The sequence below is a fragment of the Muscardinus avellanarius genome, assembly GCF_963383645.1.
Source record: "Muscardinus avellanarius genome assembly, chromosome: 1".
NCBI lineage: Eukaryota > Metazoa > Chordata > Mammalia > Rodentia > Gliridae > Muscardinus > Muscardinus avellanarius.
The window spans coordinates 55,007,515-55,029,095 of record NC_137786.1 but is presented as its reverse complement, the minus strand read 5'-3'; the positions used below and the strand labels follow the sequence as shown (position 1 = coordinate 55,029,095).

At 39.4% G+C, this 21,581-nt stretch overlaps 1 protein-coding gene and 1 pseudogene across 10 annotated transcripts in view; both read right to left on the bottom strand.

Annotated features, from left to right (window-relative positions):
- ERBIN (erbb2 interacting protein) overlaps positions 1 to 19,989 on the bottom strand; it is a gene marked incomplete at both ends in the record, with an annotated part of 97,759 nt that extends 77,770 nt beyond the window's left edge. For 7 of the 9 annotated variants that reach the window (XM_080713814.1, XM_080713815.1, XM_080713816.1 and 4 more), the window contains 2 exons: positions 17,319 to 17,436; positions 19,792 to 19,980. In XM_080713814.1, coding sequence (XP_080569940.1) covers positions 17,319 to 17,436; positions 19,792 to 19,980 — 307 coding nt within the window. Of the gene's footprint in view, positions 1 to 17,318; positions 17,437 to 19,791 lie in introns of all 9 variants that reach the window. The other 2 variants (XM_080713821.1, XM_080713822.1) reach the window with 1 other exon arrangement.
- LOC308270498 (tyrosyl-DNA phosphodiesterase 2-like) lies at positions 2,429 to 3,306 on the bottom strand (annotated as a pseudogene). The gene has a single exon. The product of its transcript is annotated as a tyrosyl-DNA phosphodiesterase 2-like (transcript).
- Positions 19,990 to 21,581: the final 1,592 nt, after the last annotated feature.

The window sequence follows — 21,581 nt, the reverse complement described above, 5'->3', positions numbered from 1 at the left end:
TAAAAGTACTCTTTTAAAACAATGAGAGCCAGGCATGGCGCACGCTTATAATCCCAGCATTTGGGAGGCTGAGACCGGAGGATCCAGTTCGCGGACAGTCTCAGCTACTAAGTGAGGCTCTGCAACTCAGTGAGACCCGGTTTCAAAATAAAGAATTAAAAAAAAAAAATAAGGCAGGGGGTGTAGCTCGGAGGTCGAATGCCCCTGAGTTCCATCTCCAGACCTGCAAAAAAATAATAATAATAATAATAAAATAAAATAAATAATAAACCTTAAAAAGAAATGAGAAAAAAAGGTACTCTTTATTTACTTCCTGTTAAGTATTTCCATCCTACAAATAGCAAAACTAAAAGGCTGTATCTCTTTATTTATTGTTTTCTTGGGGAAAAAAAAAAGTTCAGGCAGGGTGTAGTGGCCTATGCCTGTAATCCCAATATTTGGGAGGCTGAGACAAAAGGATCACAGGTTCAAAGCCAGGCTCAGCAATTTAGAAAGGCTCTCAACAACCCACCAAGCCCCCGTTCCCAAATAAGAAATTAAAAATAAAAAAACAGTCTAGGGTTGTAGTTCAGAGGTCAATTGCCTCTGGGTTCAATCCCTAGTACTACAAAAGAAAAAAAGTTCCACAGTGCTATAATATTGATTTTCATCATTATCAAGTGGTTAGCAATTTAACTATGCCAATCAAAAGAGAGTTAAGAGTTTAAAGCATGTTTTTATGTATAACCACCAATTATGTCACTGGCTGACAAAAACTAAGTCTGATGTAGACAGCCATCATTTCCTTAACTATAGATAATCTTGGCTTTTTCATTTAATCTTTTTTTTGGGGGGGGGTGGTACTGGGGTTCCTGGAAGCCCTTCTGCCTCCGGGCTACACTCCCAGGCTTATTTTATATTTTTATTTGGAAACAGGGTCTCTTATGTCAGCGCAGCTGGCTTCGAACCTGCGCGGTCCTCCTGTCTCTGCCTCCCAAGCATAGGGATTACAAGTGTGTGCCACCACGCCCAGCAACATTATCTAAATTTGTGAAGTAGGACAAGAGATCTGGACCAGTAACTCAAGATCTTTTCTCTTTCGATGACTTATTTTAAAATAACTCTTTTGGGGCCTGACAAAAAAAAAGTACTATCAAGATTATCCCTGAGGCAATGTGGCCCCTGGTGGGATTTCAGCTGACAACCAAGAGCATTGCTAAAAGCTCTAGAGGTGTTTTGCCCTTTCATTAAAAGGCCTCACAGTCGCCTCCGAGGCCAGGATTGGAGCCTGCCGAGGGGTCAGGCCGGGTCCGGGGCCAGCGTGGCCAGGATTGGAGCCTGCCGTGAGGCAAGGCCGGTGCTGGGGCCTCCGAGGCCGGGATCGGAGCCTGCCGAGGGGTTAGGCCAGTGCTGGGGTCAACGGCCAGCATCGGAGCCTTCCGTGAGGCAAGGCTGTTATTGAGGCCTCCGAGGCTGGGATCGGAGCCTGCCAAGAGGCAAGGCTGCTACTGAGGCCTCCCGAGGCCCGTATCAGAGCCTGCTGAGGGATTAGGCCAATGCCGGGGCCATCGGCTAACATCGGAGCCTGCCGTGAGGCAAGGCCGGTGCTGGGGCCTCCGAGGTCGGGATCGGAGCCAGCTAAGGGGTTAGGCCAGTGTCGGGGCCAGCGAGGCCAGAACCGGGGCCTCCCATGAGGCAAGGCTGCTGCTTGAGCCAGTGAGTTCTGATCAGTCCATCGGGTAGCCAGGCCACAACTGGGGCCGTCAAGAGTGGGATCGGTATTTGCAACGTGGCATGCACAGAGAAATATCGCAGAAAATTAGAACCAGATGCTTCCCCTAATCAGCAATAACTAGGAGGAAACGGGCAACAGGAAGTGGTCGAGCTATACAAAGGGCCCTATAGTGAAGCAATTGAGGTGACCAATCAGAGGGTATGGAATAGGGGAGGATAGAGCCTCTTGAAAAAGCAGGAAGTACAGAAATATATGTATCAAAGTTAATCACCACACAAGCATGGGATCGAGGGAGGGGGAGGGAATGGGATGGGGACTGGATGAGGGCTAATTGGATGATGTGTGCTTGTATATCCTCTCAAGTCTTATATTCCAATGTGATGTATGATTACAATGCACCAATAAAAATAATTTTTTAAAAAAAGGCCTCACAGTCTGAACACAGGCATGCTCTAGTTTAAATTAATATTAAAACAAATTAGGAACAAATTCTACTTTTCCAAATACACATAAACTATACACAAAAATTCAAAACAAGACTACTCAAAACATTTAAAACCCATATTTGAAAAGCATCTCCCAATATTACATTTACGTTTCATAGAAGACCCAAGTGGTCACTAGGAAATCTACACAGTCCAGTTTTTCCAACCCACGGAGGTCCAAACTTTGGGAAATAATGTGGCCCTCTTCTGCAGCTGCTCTGGGAAATAATCAATCAAAACGAAGCTTACAGGTGTTAGATATTCCAAGATTGGAGTTTATCTTTGTATCCCATGCATACTGGCAATGCTTAGGTTTGCCTCAAAATTCCCAGACATAAACCACCAGATTTAGTAACTTCTTGATCCCTTAAGTTTGTATCTCCTACAAATATAACAGTAGCTGACTCTGAAGCCTCTTGCATTTTCTTTAAAACAATTTTTAATTAATTTAGTCGTTCCTTAGCATGTCCTCTGGTACTCTCCAAACGGGAAGTCAGAAAGTAAAGTTCATTTCCAAACCAATTCACATAGACACACAAAAGATTTCTCATTTCAGTACTTGGAAAAGGAACAATCTCATGGGTTTTTAATTTCACTCTTGATTTCTTCAACATTATAGCTGTGAAATATCCTTCTTCATGACCTGTTATGATTTCAGAACTTGCTCTCTTTCTTAGGTAACTATAATAAGGGAGAATTACTTCCTGTAGAAATACCACATCTGGGCTATACCAAGTTAAGTAGGAACACACTCCTCGAGCCCTTTCCTGCAAATTATTTAGATCTAGCCCATCAATATTCCAAGTAATGAAAGTGAACACACTACCATCTTTGTGCTGAGGTATACCAGACGGACTAAGTTTTGAACTAGTGGAATCAGTTGTTTCTTCATTGGTTAGGTTGACACAGCCCTCCTCTGCCTCGGAAGTGTCCCGGGGAATGTCCTCCAGGGCGCTGTCTTCGAGCCGGTGGCTCGAAGTAGGAGTTCAGGGCTCTTTCCATCTCCCAGTCATTCTCTATCAGATAGAAATGGGCCAAGGGGGAGTCGCAGCTTGCCAACGAAGCGAACTCTTCACACAGGAGCCACAATCGCCTACCCTGTCTCATCCTTGCCCCGGCTCCATAACGGAGCTCAGAACCAGAGAGGAGATACGCCGGCCTCAGGCCCGAGGACGCGGCACCAATGGCTTACTGTCAGCAGCAGCAGCGAGCTCACCGGACAGCACCAGACCAACGCACTCAACAGCCCACCAGGCTCCAGAGAGGAGCGGCGGACGGCGAGCCGAGGTGAGCCGCTGCGGATCAGCCGGAAGGAATTCGGCAGATTTCTCGGCGCAGGGAGCATCTAAAGCTCCCAGAGGCTGGGTTCAGCACACCCTGCAGGGACTCAGAGCAGAGCTCAAAAACAGAAAAGAAATACGCCAGCCTCACGGCCGAGGGCGTGGCAGTGGCACCATATTGCCACCGGTGGCAGCAGCAGCGAATTCACCGAGTCGATGACAGCTCCATCTGGGCACTCAACAAGAGTGAGTCAAATTGTAGCCCCTAGAGGAGAAATCCCAGTACTGTACTCCCATGGACTTGACCCAGTGGGGGAGTGGCAGTGGCAGAGATATCACACCATAGGAGAACGCCCAACCTGGCACCCCCCATGGTCTAAAGCAGCCTCGATTGACTCCCAGAGTCTGAGACTTTGCGATACAACCCAGTAAAGGAGTAGTGGTGACTGAGATACCACAGACTCGAGATCCAGAGCATCTTAAGTGAAGTCGTAGTGACCCAGGGAAGAACCCAGAGAAGGAACAAACATCCAAAATCATGGGAAAGAGGAATAACAATGGAGCAATGAATACCCACAACCCCACAACATCAGAACCTGATAAAAGAGAAATTCAGAGATTTCTAGAAAATCAAATCAGTAAAATAATTGTAGAAATCATAGAGGTGTTTCGAAAAGAATTCAGAGAGCCAAAAAGAAATAAAGGATGCAATTAATGAAGTAAAGGCCTCAATTCAAAGTACAAACAACCAATTAGACCACATGGAGAATAGAATCTCGCTCCTAGAAAATGATCATTCAAAAAATGAACACATAGTTTCTAATTTAGAAAAAAAAATCCGACAGCAAGAATCTGATATTGAAGAAATATGGGCCCATTTTAAGAAAGCTAACCTAAGAATAATTGGAATAGAGGAGGGAAAAGAAGGTGAAACCAAAGGGATCAACAATCTCTTCAAGGAAGTAATAGCAGAAAATTTTCCAAACATAGAGCAAGAGGTTGATACACAGGTCCAGAAAACTTATAGAACTCCCTTTAGACAGGATTGGAGAAGAGGATCTCCACGCCACATAATTGTCAAAATGACCAATGTGTAAGCCAAGCAGAGAATCTTAAAGGCAACAAAAACAAAGGGCCAACTGACATTCAGAGGCAAACCAATTAGAATCACTCCAGACTTCCCAAACCAAGTCATGAGAGCCAGAAGGGCTTGGAGGAACATATTCTAAACTCTGAAAGAAAACAACTTCCAGCCAAAAATTTCCTACCCAGCAAAACTTTCTATCAAATTAGATGGAGAAATAAGAAGCTTCCACGACAAACAGAAACTGAAGGAATTTATGTCTTCAAAACCAGCGCTAGAGAAAATACTCAAAGAGATTAACTACAAAGAAGAAATAGGTAACACACACCAGAACCAGAGAAACAAGATTTTCCATCCAACAGACAACTAAGATTGGTTATCTGTGGAGATTCATTATTTATGTTAGTCTTTTACCTATCTCTAAATGGTATTGTTTGCCTTTATTGTTGTTAATTTTTAGAATTTCTAGTTGGAATATTAATATACCTTCATATATAGCATTTGGAAATATTTTATCCCATTCTGTTAGTAACTGTTAACTCTGTTTACATTGTCTTTGGATATATAATATTTTTTTATTTTTTAGGGAGTTTGTATACTCTTCTGTTGCCTGTGTCATTGAAATCATATCCAAGAAATCACTGCCAATTTCAATGTTGTGAGGTTTTATGACCCAGATTTTCTTCTAAAAGTTTATAGTCTTAAGATTTATATTTAGGTCTTTTATCTATTTTGAGTTAATATTTGTATATGGTGTTAGGTAAGGGTCCAATTTTATTCTTTTTCATGTAATTATTATTTTTCAACAATATTTAGTTAAAAGATTATTATTTCCTCCACCAAATGTTCGTGGAAACCTTGTCAAAAATAACTTGACAATATAGGGAAGAATTTAGCTCTAGGCTTTTATTTAACTCCAATGGTTTATATATCTGCCTTTAGAACAGTACTACACTGTTTCAATTATTGTAACTTTATATGGTTTGAAATCAGAAAATATATATCTTCTAGCTTTGTTCTTTTTCAAGATCGTTTTGGGTATCTAGAGTCCATATTCCATATTAGGATAGATTTTTTTTCTGAAAAATAAATATATAAATATATGATAGTTTTACCTAAAAAAAATAGAAAAAAAATATTCTCTGTTAAGAAAGAAAGCAAAAAGAAATATTGAAATGTTATCTTTAAGTCATCAAAAGCTTGGTATCAGACAAATGAAACTGTTATGTGAGATTATTATCATTAATACTGGATAAATTGCTATAAAACTACATGTCAACCACTAAGCCAAACATGGGAAGGAGGGATGGGGAGGGAACGGGGTAGGGATCGGGTACGGGCTAACTGGGCGATGTGGGCATGTATATCTACAAAAGTATTTTTATACATTATGATGTATGAATACATTGCACCACTAAAAAAAGATAAAAATAAAAAAAATAAAAGAATGTTTTAATCCTAAGAGACCTTTTTTCCACACATTAAAAAAAAAAAAAAACTATAAAATAGGTCTGGGAGTGTAGCCCGGAGGTAGAAGTGCTTCCAGGAACCCCAGTACCACCAGAAATAAATAAATAAACATATACTATATTCTTATTTACAAAAAGTAGAGTCGTGCTGGGCATGGTGGGCATGTGCTGAGCCTCCCATTCCTGTACATGGAGGCTAAAATAGGAGGATGCCAGGTTTGAGACAGACTCAGAAACTTAGTGAACCCGTTCCAAAATAAAAAATATAATCAGGCTGAATGTGCAGGGGTGTGTGGCTCGGAGGTAGAACGCCCCCTGAATTCAATCCCCAGTACCCTACCAAAAAAAAAAAAAGAGAGAGATAGAAGTGGGATCAGAGCCTGCTGAGGGGTTAGGCCAGTTCCAGGGCCACTGGCCGGCATCAGAGCCTTCCGTGAGGCAAAGCCGCTATTGAGGCCTCTGAGGCCAGGATCGGAGCCTGCCGAGAGGTTAGGCAGGTGCTGGGGCCAGCGAGGCCAGCATCAGAGCCTGCCGTGAGGCAAGGCCGGTGCTGGGGCCTCCGAGTCTGGGATCGGAGCCTGCCGAGGGGTTAGGCCGGTGCCAGGGCCAGTGAGGCCGGGATCTGAGCATGCCGTGAGGCAAGGCCGGTGCTGGGGCCTCCAAGGCCGGGATCGGAGCCTGCCGAGGGGTCAGGCCGGTGCCAGGGCCAGTGTGGCCAGGATCGAAGCCTGCCGTGAGGCAAGGCCAGTGCTGGGGCCTCTGGAGCCGGGATCAGAGCCTGCCGAGGGTTTAGGCGGGTGCTGGGGCCAACGGCCGGCATCGGAGCCTTCCGTGAGACAAGTCCGTTATTGAGGCCTCCGAGGCCGGGATCAGAGCCTGCCGAGGAGTTAGGCCGGTGCTGGGGCCAGCGAGGCAGGGATCCGAGCCTGCCGCGAGGCATGACCGGTGCTGGGGCCTCCAAGGCTGGGATCAGAGCCTGCCGAGGGGTTCGGCTGGTGCCGGGGCCACTAGCCGGGATCGGAGCCTTCCGTGAGGCAAGGCCGCTATTGAGGCCTCTGAGGCCGGGATCGGAGCCTGCTGAGGGATTAGGCCGGTGCTGGGGCCAGCGAGGCTGGGATCAGAGCCTGCCGTGAGGCAAGGCCGCTATTGAGGCCTCTGAGGCCGGGATCGGAGCCTGCTGAGGGATTAGGCCGGTGCTGGGGCCAGCGAGGCTGGGATCAGAGCCTGCCGTGAGGCAAGGCCGCTATTGAGGCCTCTGAGGCCGGGATCGGAGCCTGCTGAGGGGGGGTTTAGGCCGGTGCTGGCGCCAGTGAGGTCCGCATCAGTCCACCGGGTAGCCAGGCCACAACTGGGGCCGTCAAGAGTGGGATCGGTATTTGCAACGTGGCATGCACAGAGAAATATCGCAGAAAATTAAAACCAGATGCTTCCCCTAATCAGCAATAACTAGGAGGGAACGGGCAACAGGAAGTGGTCGAGCTATACAAAGGGTCCTATAGTGAAGCAACTGAGGTGAACAATCAGAGGGTATGGAATAGGGGAGGATGGAGCGTCTTGAAAAAGCAGGAAGTACATAAACATATGTATCAAAGTTAATCACCACACAAGCATGGGATCGAGGGAGGGGGAGGGAATGGGATGGGGACTGGATGAGGGCTAATTGGATGATGTGTGCTTGTATATCCTCTCAAGTCTTATATTCCAATGTGATGTATGACTACAATGCACCAATAAAAATAAATTTAAAAAAGAAAAAGAAAAAATTAGACTTGTAAAAATATACACATTAAGGTTAAATATTACATGTTGATTAAATCAGTTCTCTAAAGTACAATGGGTTAATTATATCACATAAAATTATGAACATTAGAAATTAGAATTACGAGAATTTTCATAATTTCTTGTTGTTCCTTAGCTACTTATTATTCACTAACAATAAAGTACAATTTCATTTAGGCATCAGTTAAAGATGAAAAGAAGAGAAAAATAAAAGTTACACATGAAAGGCAAGGGATTTTGAGTACTCATATAGAAAGAATAACAATTTTTAGTCAACGTAAATTATAAAGTTTGATTGGCAGCAATAAGCAATGTTATTCTTTCTCTAGGCAAAATATTTAAGTATGTTTCATGAATCTTTTTATCACAAAAAGTACTGCCAACTTCTCAAAAACACTAATGGTCTGAAAGAATCATTTAAAAGGGAGGTTTGGAATATTAGCACCAAAAAACTGCTAAAACTAGAAAGTTAAAAAAGACATCTATAGCCTAATGGGTTTCTATAACTGTGAAACATGTTATTTTTATGAAGTGATATGGAAGTCTAGGATAAGAATTTAATGATGCTGGAGGACCAGAATATATTCAAACTCCATTATTCTCATTTTAGAGCAATAAACCTGGGGTTACTGCATTTTCAGTCAGGCAAAATTCCCTATTATGAAGACTAATGGCAAGTTTTACAAGGTATATACACTTCCAGATGCATACAATTTAATTAATATCCTAATTATCTTGAGTCTCCTTCCAGTTTTGTTTTTGAGGGGGTAGGGTTTGTGGTAGTACTGGGCCTTGAACCCAAGGCCTCGTACGTGCCGGTCAAATGCTTTACCACTGAGTTACATCCCTAGTCCCAGTTTCTTTCCTTATTCTTTTCACATCTCCTATTTAAAAAGACCAAAAAGTTGAAAAGATACTCCTCTGTGATGAAAGAGTATATTTGATAACTTCTAAGTCACAATAATTCTAAAATTACTTATGCTTTGGCTTGAATTATCAACATATATAGAGATATGATGGTAATACATTAAGTTCATTTATTTTGAAATTTATCAAGCAATACTTTGCAATATAATAAGCACCTAGGATGGAAACAGTTTTTCATACTACCCACAGGAGAAGTTCCAAACAGCAACATTTATTTAATTTAAATAATGTGACGCCAGGCATGGTGGTGCATGCTTGTAATCCCCGTGCTTGGGAGGTGGAGACAGGAGGATTGCGCTGGTTCGGAGCCAGCCTTGCTGGCTTAAGAGACCCTGTTTCCAAATAAAAAAATATAAAATAGGTCTGGGAGTGTAGCCCGGAGGTAGAAGTGCTTCCAGGAACCCCAGTACCACAAATTATATATATGGGGGGGGGGGAGAGGGAGGGAGAGGGGGGGGGATGAGGTACCTCACAAAAATAAAAAGCTGCCAAGCATAGTGCTACACCTGTAATCCAAGTACTTGGGAGGCTGAGACAAGATTGCAGGTTCAAGGCCAGGCTCAGGAACTGCATGAGGCTTGTTTCAAAATAAAAATAATAAAATAAAAAGGGCCAGGGGTTCCACAGAGGTAGAAAGAATGCCCCTGGGTTCAATTCCGAGTATCTCTGCTCTGCTCCTCTGCCCCCCCCCCCAATGACCTGGGCTCTTGAAAAATAGCAAAGATGACAAACTCTTCTTGATTTTAAAAGACCAAAGACATAGGACAAATAACTTCTATATATGACCTTTCACTTGAACAGTAAAAAGAGGCTAAAGAGCTAAAAAGGGCAAAAGGAAAAACAGGATGTCAAATTTCTTCAGTGATAATGCTATTATGGTTATATGTAAGTATTTCCTTATTCTTAGAAGATGGATATTCCAACATTTGGGGGTGAAGTTCATGGTAACTGCAACTTAAATAGGTTTAGAAAAAGAACTTTTGCATAAGCAACATCTTTCTCCTGGATATAGCTTACTTATATGTGTATGTGAATATGTATGCATATGTATGTGTAAAAGAAATATGGCAAATTTAGCAAAAATGCAAATAACTGGAGAGTTCATGGCTGTTCTTTCAACTTTTATGAAAGTTCTACATGTGTGTGTTACTAGAGATTCAACCCAGGGGTGTTCTATCTCTCAGCTACACCTCCAGCCCTATTTTATTTTTTACTTTGAAAAGAGTCTAAGTTGATGAGGTTCTTGCTAAGTTGCTGAGGCTGGTCTCAAACATGTGATTCTCCCCAGCCTCCCAAGTACTAGGATTACAGTTAAGTACCACCCACCCAGCTGAATTTTTATTTTTTTATTTTTTTGGTACTTGGGGTGGAACCCAGGGGTTTTTCTACCCCAGGCTATACTCCTAGACCTATTTTATACTTTACTGGGAAGCAGCATCTCACTAAGTTGCTGACTCACTCAGAAGCTGAGGCTGGCTTTGAGCCTGTGCGATCTTTCTGTCTCAGCATCCCAAGCACTGGGATTATAAGCATGCACCACCAAGCCCAGCTCAGTGGAAATATTTTAAAGTAGAAAAAAGCAAGACATCACTATGAATGAATTCAATCTAAATAAAATTTAAAAAATTTATTTAAAACACAAAATTTTCTTAAGCAACAAGTTTAGACCTAAAATCAAAGGTAAAGTAAAACACTATCTTTAAACCTAAAAATCAACTGACCACTGAGACCTGAAACCCTAAAAGTACTAATCACTAACATTTCACAGAAACCTACGATGAACAAGTTATAAACAACAAATTTATTACTTAAAACGTGCTGATGTAACCATTTTCCTACAAAACATACAATTTAATTGTTTCATATGAACTAGGACCAATTAAACAAATGCTTGCAAGACATGCATTTTTAACTTTAAATTAGCTATGTTTCTAGATGGTTAATTCATTTGCCAAAGTTAATTGTAAAAAGAGATAACCATGACTGTTTTAATCAGTTTTAAATGTTTATAAGTTTTAAATGTTTTAAACGTTTAAGTCCTAGAATTTAAGAGAAATGATATAGAGAAGGCTTATTTCTGGATACTCCTATCATTAGAAGAATGACTGAGATTGCAGATGTGCAACATCTTGATTCTTTTCTGTAATTATAAAATACGTGTTCAGCCAGGCATGGTGGTGCACACTTGTAATCCCAGTACTTGGGAGGCTGAGACAGGATTATAAGGATTCATGGCCAGCCTCAGCTATTTAGTGAGGCCCTCTGCAATTTAGTGAAACCCTGTTTCAAAAATAAAGAATAAAAAAAAAATCAGGCTGGGGGTATAACTTGGAGGCAGATTGCCTCCAGGCTCAATCCCCAGCACCATGCAAAAAAAATAAGTAAGTAAAATACATGTTCAGCTAGTAATGGTGGCACACGCCTGCAATCCCGGTACTCAGAAGGCTAAGACAGGAGGATCACAGGTTCAAGGCCAGCCACAGAAACTTAGCAAGAGCCTCAACAACTTAGTGAAACCCTGTTTCAAAATAAACTGTTAGGGCCGGGCGTGGTGATGCATGCTTATAATCCCTGCGCTTGGGAAGCGGAGACAGGAGGATCGCGCTGGTTCATAGCCAGCCTCGATGGCTTAAGAGACCCTGTTTCCAAATAAAAAAAACTATAAAATAGATCTGGGAGTGTAGTCCAGAGGTAGAAGGGTTTCCAGGAACCCCAGTACCACCAAAATAAATAAATAAATAAATAATAATAATAATAAGCTGTTAGGTGTAACTCAGATTTCCCTGGGTTCCATCCCCAGTACCAAAAAATATGTGCTCATTAAAAAAATTCTAAAGGCTGACTTCTTTTCTTTCTCTGTGGTAACTATCTTCCATACTTTCCTCAATGCATAGCAAACTAAACAAGACTGTTTATTGTTTTTTTTTTTGTTTTTGTTTTTTTGGTGGAACTGGGGTTCCTGGAAACCCTTCTACCTCTGTGCTACACTCCCAGACCTATTTTTATACTTTTCCTGGAAACCCTTCTATCTCCAGGTTACACTCCCAGACCTATTTTATATTTTCATTTGGAAACAGGGTTTCTTAAGCCAGCGAGGCTAGCTTCAAACCTGCGTGATCCTCCTGTCTCCGCCTCCCAAACGCGGGGATTACAAGCATGTGCCACCACACCCGGCTTGTTAATAATTTTAACAGTTAAAAATCTACAAATCTCAATTACCATATTAACAGAATAAAGGGGGAAAAAACCTCTCCAATAGATGCAGATAAAGCATTCAACAAATCTCTTAACAAATCTCATATCCCTTCATAATAAAAACTGAGTAAGTCATGTATAGATGAATTTATATAATAAATTCTGTTAATATCATATTCAGTAAAAAGATAAAGCTTTTTTTCTAAGATCAGTAACAAGAAAAGGATGCCCACTCTAGCTGCTTCTATTCAACAGAGTATAGTCATATGTCTCAAAATGTTCTAACAATGAACCACAAATATATCACTGGTCCCATAAGATTATAATAAAGCTGAAAAATTCTCTTGCCTAAGAATGTAGTAGCCATCCTAATGTCCTCTCATTCTGCATTATTCACAATTCTGTGGTGATGCTGATAAAAATGCACTGTACTGCCAACTGTATAAAAGTAAAGCAATACAATAATTTAGTACATATACTTGATAATGATAATAAATGACTGTTACTGGCTGTATGTATTCACTATACTACATACTCTATATTTTATCATTACTTGAAAGTGTACCTGTTATTATTTGGATCTTAAATATCTCCCAAAGCCCATATGCTAAAGGTTTTGTTGACAACCTGTGGTGCTACTGGGAGGCAGTGAAAGCTTTAGAAGGTAAACCCTTGAAGAAGTAGCACTTAAGATACTTAGGAACCTGCACTTGAAGAAAATATTGGTACTCTAGTGTGTGTTTTCTCTCTCTCTCTCCCTTTCTCTCTTCCTCTCTCTTTGCTTCCCAGCCATGAATAGTGAATAGAACTCCTCTAAAATGTGCTCCCAGCATGATATACCGTGCAACCACAGGCTCAGAGTAGTGAAGCCAAGCAACCAGACTGAAATCTCTAAATCTATGAGCCAAAAATCAATCTTTCCTTTTTACAAGTTGATTTTTTTTCAGGTATTTTGTCACAGTGACAGTAACCCAGCACTCCTTCCTATTTACTAAAACTTACTGTATTTATATGTAGGCAGTAGCTTTATAATCTCATGTTTATTATGTCTTTTGCTACATCAGGAGATCTCATCAAGTCAATGCCTTACATCATTTAAGTTTCTTTCTTTCTTTTTTTTTTTTTGGTGGTACTGGGGGTAGAACCCAGAGTATTTCTACCTCCAGGCTATACTCCCAGACCTATTTCTATATTTTATTTGGAAACAGGGTCTCACTAAGTTGCTGAGAGCCTCACTAAGTAGCTGAGGCTGGCTTCAAACCTGCATGATCCTCCTGTCTCAGCATCCCAAGTGTGGGGATTACAAGCGTGCACCACCACGCCTGGCTCTCATTTAAGTGTCTACGATATTCACAGAATGACAAAATTGCTTAAAGATGCATTACTCAGAGCTTATTCCTGTCACTAAGCAATGCGTGATTATACTGGAAATTCTAGTGAGGTCAATTAGGCTAAATAAATAAATAAAAGGCATTCAAATTTAAATGGAAAAAGTTGAACCATCCTTTATGCAATGACTCTGACCTTACAAAGAAAAACTTAAGATTTCACAAGAAAACTGTTAAAATTAATAAATCCTGTAAAGTTGCATGATACAAAGCCAATACACACAAAATAAAATCAGTAGTACTTTCATATTAACAACTATCAAAAAATAAATTTATAGCCGGGTGTGGTGGCACACGCTTGTAATCCTCGTGCTTGGGAGGCAGAGACAGGAGGATCACACAGGTTTGTAGCCAGCCTCACTGGCTTAGGAGACCCTGTTTCCAAATTTAAAAATATATAAAAATAGGTCTGGGAGTGTATCCCGGAGGTAGAAGGGTTTCCAGGAACCCCAGTACCACCAAAATAAATAAGTTAATAAAACAATCCCATTTAAAATAGCTACCAAACCAAAAAAAAAAAAAAAAAAAAAAAAAAAAACTCTTAAGAACAAATTTACCCAAGGAGACAAAAGACCTACATACTGAAAACTATAAAACATTGGCAGAAGTAGCTGGGCATGATGGCGCACGCTTGTAATCCCAGCATTCAGGAGGTGAAGACCAGAGGAACACAGTTCACAGACAGCCTCAGCTATTTAGTGAGGCCCTTCACAACTCAGTGAGACCCTGTTTCAAAATAAAAAATTAAAAACATAGGGCTAGGGGTGTAGCTCAGAGGTAGAATGCTCCTGGGTTCCATCTCCGGTATCAGAAAAACAACAACAACAACAAAAACAAAAACACATTGAGGAAAGAATTTGAAAAGATATCCCGTGTTCATGAACTGGAATAATCAAGACTGTTGAAATGTTCACACTACCCAAAATGTTCTACAATTCAATTCAATCACTATCAAAAGTCCAATGATATTGTCACAATATATCCTGAATAGCCAATGTAATCTTCAATTAATTAAAAAAAGAAGCTAAGGCCAGCCTCAGCAACTTAGAGAGACACTGTTTCAAAATTAAAAAAAAAAGAAAATAGAAGTCAGAGGTGGTGGTGAATGCCTGTAATGCCAGTTACATGGCAGGTTGAGAAAGGAGAATCACAGGTTCAAGGACAGTCTCAGCAATGTAGCAAGACTTTTAGCAATCTAGGAAGACCTAACTCAGAGGTAGAATGACCTAGGTTCAATCAATCCCCAGTACCAAAAAAAAAAAAAAAAAGCTACAGGTACACTATCATACTACCTAACTTCAAAATACAATACAACACTATAGTAATGAAAGCAGAATTGTACTGACACAAGAAAAGACACAAATTGAACAGTTAAGAATACAGAAATCGAGCCGGGTGTGGTGGCACATGCTTGTAATCCCAGCATCTGGGAGGCTGAGACAGGAGGATCTCAGTTCGCAGACAGCCTCAGCAACTTAGCCCTCCACAACTTAGTGAGACCTTGTTTCAAAACAAAAATTAAAAGTAGGGCTGGGGATGTAGCTCGGAGGTAGAATGACCCTGGGCTCCATCCCCTGTACTGCAAAAAAAAAAAAAAAAAAAGAATACAGAAATAAATCCATGTATTTATGGTCAACTGATTTTTTTTATATAATGTGGTAAAACACGCAATAGGGGAAAACAGTCTCTTCAACAGATAGTGTTAGGACAAGTGGGTATACCCATGCAGAAGACCAAACTAGACCCTCATCTTATACAATATGCAAAATTCAACTCAAAATGCACTAAAGGCAGCTGGCAATGGTAGTGCATCTCTGTAATTGCAGTATTTGGGAGTTTGAGAGGAGGGTCCCAAGTTCAAGGCCACCTTCAACAACTTAGTGGGACCCTGCTCAGGATAAAAAAAAAGAGTGTGGCTATAGCTAAGTGGTAGAGGGTAACACATGCACACAAATGAGAGCGTAAAGACTTAAAAATAAGATTTAACTAATATCTAGAATATACAGAGAACTCAAGAAACTCAGCACTAAGAAAACAAATAACCCAATTGAAAATGGGCAAGTGAACTAGATACTTCACAAAGGAAGAAATTCAAATGGCCAATAAATGCATGAAAAAATGCTCAACAGCATTAGCAATCAGAGAGATACAAATCAAAACTGCCTTGAGATTTCACCTAACTCCAACTAGAATGGCAATCATTCAAAACACAAACAACAACAAATACTGGTGAGGATATGAAGAAGTAGAGACACTAATACACTGTTGGTGGGATTGCAAATTAGTGCAACCACTTTGGAAATCAGTATGGGGATCCTCACAAGATTTGAAATTATAAAACTACTAAGACAAAACATGAGGAGAAGCTTCATTACACTCTGGAAATGTTCTAGACAATAATTTTTTTTAAATAAGGGCTTAATATCCAAACTATATAAGGAACTCAACTCAATTTAAAAATAATCAAAAAGAACTTAAATATTTCTCAAAAGACACACAAATGGATAATGGGTCTATGAGGAAAAAAAGTTCAACATACTAATCATCAGGAAAATACAAATTAAACCCCAAGTAAGATTATCACTTCAGATCTATTAGAATGCCTATCATCAAAAAGACAAAAGATGTTTGAAGGTATAGCTCAGTGTTAGAGCACTTGCCTAGCACTTGCTCAATCTCCAGCACTGCAAGAAAATAGTAAGATACAAGTATTGGTAAGGATGTGAAGAAAAGGGAATCCTTACATACTGCTGGTGAGAATGTAATGAATCAGCCATTATGGAAAATAGTATGGAGTCTCCTTTAAAAAAAAAAAAAAAATCCAGCCATCCTACTACTGGACATATATCTAAGGAATTAAATTAGTATGCAAGAGAGGTATCTCAGAGCTGAGGGTATAGTTTTTATAAATTGTGCCATTTATGACAACATAGATGCATCTAAAGGACATTATAGTAACTAGAAATAAGTCTGAAACAAAATGACAAAAACTGATCTCACATATAGAATCTTTAAAAGACAAACTGAAAAAAGCAGTGAGTAAAATAATAGCTATCATGGGCTGAGGTACAAACAGAGGTTGAAGGATTGGAATATATTAATCAAAGGGTACAAATTTTCATTTAGGAGCAATAAGTTCATTAGATCTATACAACATGACAACTAGAGTTAATAAAGATATAAAAAGAATTTACCATTATATTCTACCTGCTTCAAAGTGATCAAGGTTTTATATTTACAAAAATTTCTGATCAAGATTATAACATTAAGCCCGGTGTGGTGGCGCATGCTTGTAATCCCAGGATTTGGGAGGCTGAGACCGGAGGATCGCGGTTCGCAGACAGCCTCAGCTACTTAGTGAGGCCCTCTCCAACTCAGTGAGACCCAGTTTCAAAATAAAGAATAAAAAATAGGGCAGGAGGTGTAGCTCAGAGGTTGAATGCCCCTGGGTTCCATCCCCAGACCCACAAAAAAAAAAAAAAAAAAAAAAAAGATTATAATATTAAATTTTACTACATTTCATGACAAGTTATAAAATCTTTAAAATAAAAAATTATATTTACATAAAATAGATTTATTCTTTTATGAAGATAATTTGATAATACATTACAATCTGACATTTTACACACACACACTCTCTCTCTCTCTCTCTCCCCATATATATATATATATTTTTTGTTGTTGTTGTTGTTGTTGTTGTTGGGTTTTGTGTGTGTGTGTGTGTGTGTGGTACTGTGGTTCCTGGAAACCCTTCTACCTTTGGGCTACACTCCCAGACCTATATTATACATTTTTATATTTGAAAACAGGGTCTCTTAAAGCCAGCGTGGGTGGCTTTGAACCTGTGCGATCCTCCTGTCTCTGCCTCCCAAGCACGGGGATTACAAGCATGTGCCACCATGCCCAGCTTACTTTATATTTTTATATGTGAAAACAATAGAAATCATACACTGAAACACATTCTCAAATATAAAAGTTCAGGTGGAAGGAAACTTACCATTTTTGCTGACATCTAGTTCCCTGAGATTAATAAGATTTGCAATGGATGCTGGTAATGTTGTTAAATCATTGTCTGGCAAACTCAATTTATGTAGAGACTGACAGTTAAAAAGTTGCTATTGAAAAAGAAAGAAAAAACATTTATTATCTTTAAGTTTCCTTAAACATTTCATGTACTAATGTCTATAGAAATAAATATTATTAGTCATAGTAAAATTGAACGAGCTATATCTACAAAAAACAATCTCTCATTATTCTGGTTATGCTCTTCTGGATCTGAATAAATCTGTACCACTTGGAATTATCTATATCCTCATAATTCTACCACAAGGAAAACCTACTCAGTGAGAGTAAGTATATGACTATATTCTTTGTTGAAGTAGTCAGAAGGTAGCTATTAAGTACGATAAATTCTAGAACTTATCTTTCAAGCAACCTTATTCCAAAAATAAAAGCCATATTGAAGAAGAGCATTTTTCCAAAAAAAAATGTAAATTAAGATCAAGATAGACAAATGATCCAGTTATTTCCACTGCTATATCAGGCCTCTCTTTTCAACACAACACCCAGACTCAGAAGCTATTGGTGATGATTAGGGAAGGGTGTCACTGACTCCTTTTGGTCTTCCATATTCTCTAGGGAAACTGGCCATGGATGATAAAGTAACTGGTGAGGAACAACATATAAGGAAGAACAGTAAATTACAAAAGCACCATACCACAGCTAGATCTATAATTCATAAACGTGTAACTGACAGCTACAGTTCTAATATTAATTAGAACAGCAGTGGCTTTCAAAATGTTTTTACTACTGTCCATAAGGGGGGGAAAAAAACCATTCAGTATGTTTATTAAATGAATACACAAATCTAAAACAAGTATTTCACAAAACAATAGCTATATGCAACATGCACTATTTTTTATACTATAGTTGCTACCCAATTAAATTTGAATTTCAAATAAACAATTATTTGAACAATTGTCTAAACAATGTACAAGTATATCCTTTATATTGCATAGGATATATATGTATACTAAAAATATTTGTTGCCAGGCGTGGTGGCATACACTTGTAATCCCCGTGCTTGGGAGACGAAGACCGGAGGATAGCACAGGTTCAAAGCCAGCCTTCACTGGCTTAAGAGACCCTGTTTCCAAATAAAAATATAAAAATAGGTCTGGGAGTGTAGCATGATGGTAGAAGGGTTTCCAGGAATGCCAGTACCACACACACACACACACACACACACACACACACACACACACACACACACACACACATCTTGTTTATCTGAAAATATTAGGTATTCTGTATTTTTATTTTCTAATTTTTACAGTCCAAATTATGTAGTTAATTTTTTAAGTGATCGCCATGCATATTAAGTTGTTTTATTAGCGACCAATGGGTCTCTGATCACTTTAAAAAACTGGTATTTGGATAGCTATAGATATTAATAACTATAGATACTGAAGTTGTTAATAAGATACAGGAACTTGAGTATAAAATGAAAGGAAACGGAAAAAGTACATTGAATATATTTTAGTCAAAAAACAAGGCAATAATTTGAGTGTTTTCTCTCAATAAACTTTTTCCTTCAAGTTGTTACTAGATTTCAGAAATAAGTCCTCTAGAACCTTTTACAACAAATTATAAATGAAGGAAAACAGATGAGCACCCCTAAAAAACTGCTTAACAATAAAATCATGATGCAGCACTACAAATGACAAGTACCCTCAATTACAGCAATGAATATTAATGTCTAAAGAAACCTAGAGCCGGGCATGGTGGCGCACGCTTGTAATCCCCATGCTTGGGAGGCAGAGACAGGAGGATCGTGCAGGTTCGAAGCCAGCCTCAGCTGCTTAGTGAGGCTCTCAGCAACTTAGTGAGACCCTGTTTCCAAATAAAATATAAAATAGGTCTGGGAGTATAGCCCGGAGGTAGAAAAGGCCCTGGGTTCCACCCCCAGTACCACCAAATAAAGAAAAAAAAGAAACCTAGACAAAGATAACATTAATTTCAGTTGTCTAATTAAATCTTTTGGCTCTAAAAAACTATAAAGTTTTATTATCTACCTTAGGGGATCTAATATGCTGAAAGTAAATACAAATTTTTAAGTTATTTGCAGAAATACTCTTTTGAACAATTATTTAAAAATCTATTGTGAAATATGAGGCAGGCCAAGACAGGAGGATCACAGGTGCAAGGCCAGCTAGAGATGTAGCTCAGAAGTAGAATGCCTCTGGTTCAATTCCCAGCATAACCAAAAGAGAAAAAGAAAAAGTGAACGAACGAATGAAAAAACAGCACGAAAAAGCAGTGTACTGCATCCCTTAAGGCTAATTAAATTGAAAAAAAATGGAAATAACAACATACATGAACAGAATTTGACAACATCAGGGCTATCAAATTTCTAGGCATAGAAATCACTCAAACATCAAAGGCAATTCTTGAAAGACATATTAATATACCTTTGGAAGCTCTTCAATCTGATTAGCATCTAAATAGAGCTCCTCCAAAGTTTTTTCAAAAGTGAAGATTTCTTTGGGAACCTGTTCCAAACTGCAGTGAGAGTAATCCAGAGTAGTGACAGTTTCCTCTTCCCCTCGAAGACAGCGACATGGTACCAACCGCACAAACAAACTTCGTTTTGTAGTCATCTTTAGATACTGCAATATTTGAATAAAAATAAATATAATTAACATATACATATTAAAACAAATGCTTTTCAGAATAAATTATTCTAATTCATTTATCACAATTCACATATCACAGGCAAATAACACATCTCCCTCTACTACACAAACCCGGGGGAGCCCATTTAACATTAACATCACTATTTTTCTGGTGGCAGGGATTGAATCCTCCACAACTTAGTGAGACCCTGTTTCAAAATAAAGAATAAAAAATTGGACTGGGGGTTAAGCTCAAAGGTAGAATGTCCCTGGATTCAGTTCCCCAATACAAAAAAACAAACAAAAACAACAACTAATTAAAAAGATTTCCTTACCCCTGAGTTCTCTGAAGATAAGAAATGTAAAACAAATTTAATTTTGAGTAAGCCTACTTTCCCTCCAGTTAGACTCCCAAGTATTTGTGGAGCACAAGGATTAGTAGAATTTAAGCTCTTGCCCCAGAGCGGTAACCTATCCACTGCATATTTGTACTTATATAATTTGGTAGAAGAACTTGGAAGATATGGCCTTTTAAGTCCACTTCCCAGCCAGGGGTGATGGTGCATGCTTGTAATCCCAGTAAATTGGGAGGTTGAGAAAGAAGGATCATAGGTTCATGGTTCATGGCCAGCCTCAGCTATTTAGTGAGACCCTGTCTCAAAAATAAAGAATAAAAAATAGGGTTGGGGGTGTAGCTCACAGGTAGAATAACCCTGGGCTGAATCCCTAGTACCACAAGTAATAATAACAACAACAATATATCCATTTCCTAGAAACAATCTTGAATATGGGGATATAATGGCTAAAAATAAAAGACAAAATATTTTACCAAATACACATGATTGAAAAGCTTGTTTATTTTAGGTGTGAGGTAGAGTGTTTGAGGTATAGGGTAATTTATAGAAAAGAGTAATGTTAAAGAAAATAAAACAACTTATAGAACTAATCATGTTGCCAAGTGATAGACACAAGTTGTAGAACTACTTAGGACAATTAGTGTTTTTTGTAGGTCTGGGGATGGAACCCAGGGACATTCAACCTCCAAGCTACACCCCCTGCCCTATCATCACTAAGTAGCTAAGGCTGTCTGCACACTGGGGTCTATCTCAGCCTCCTGAATGCTAGGATTACAAGCATGTGTCACTACGCCTGGGTTAGGGCAATGAGTTTAGAAAAGGAAGATGAAATAGATGCTTGGCTCTATCTAGGAAGCTGCAGAGTTTACAATTCAAAGGAAAACTTTTTGTGGCTAGAATCTATAAAAATAACAGTATAGACCTTAGATAAAATTTAGTTTTGTTTTGAGACAGGGTCCATGTTCAGGCTGGACTTCAATTCTTGGGCTCAATTGATCCCCTGCTTCAGTCTCCTTAGTAGCTGGGATGATAAACCCAGTTTTTAGAACTTAGATTAAATTCAGTGGGCCTACAGCTAATACAAAGTTGTACTCCAATTCTACACAGATCTCCAGAGGGAAATGGTGCAAAATAAAAACTGTTAAGTGATTAAAAAATAAAAAAAGCAAAGGGACCTTAATTCTTGAGGGCAAGGGGGAAGTACTGTATAAAAGTAAGTAAAAATACAAA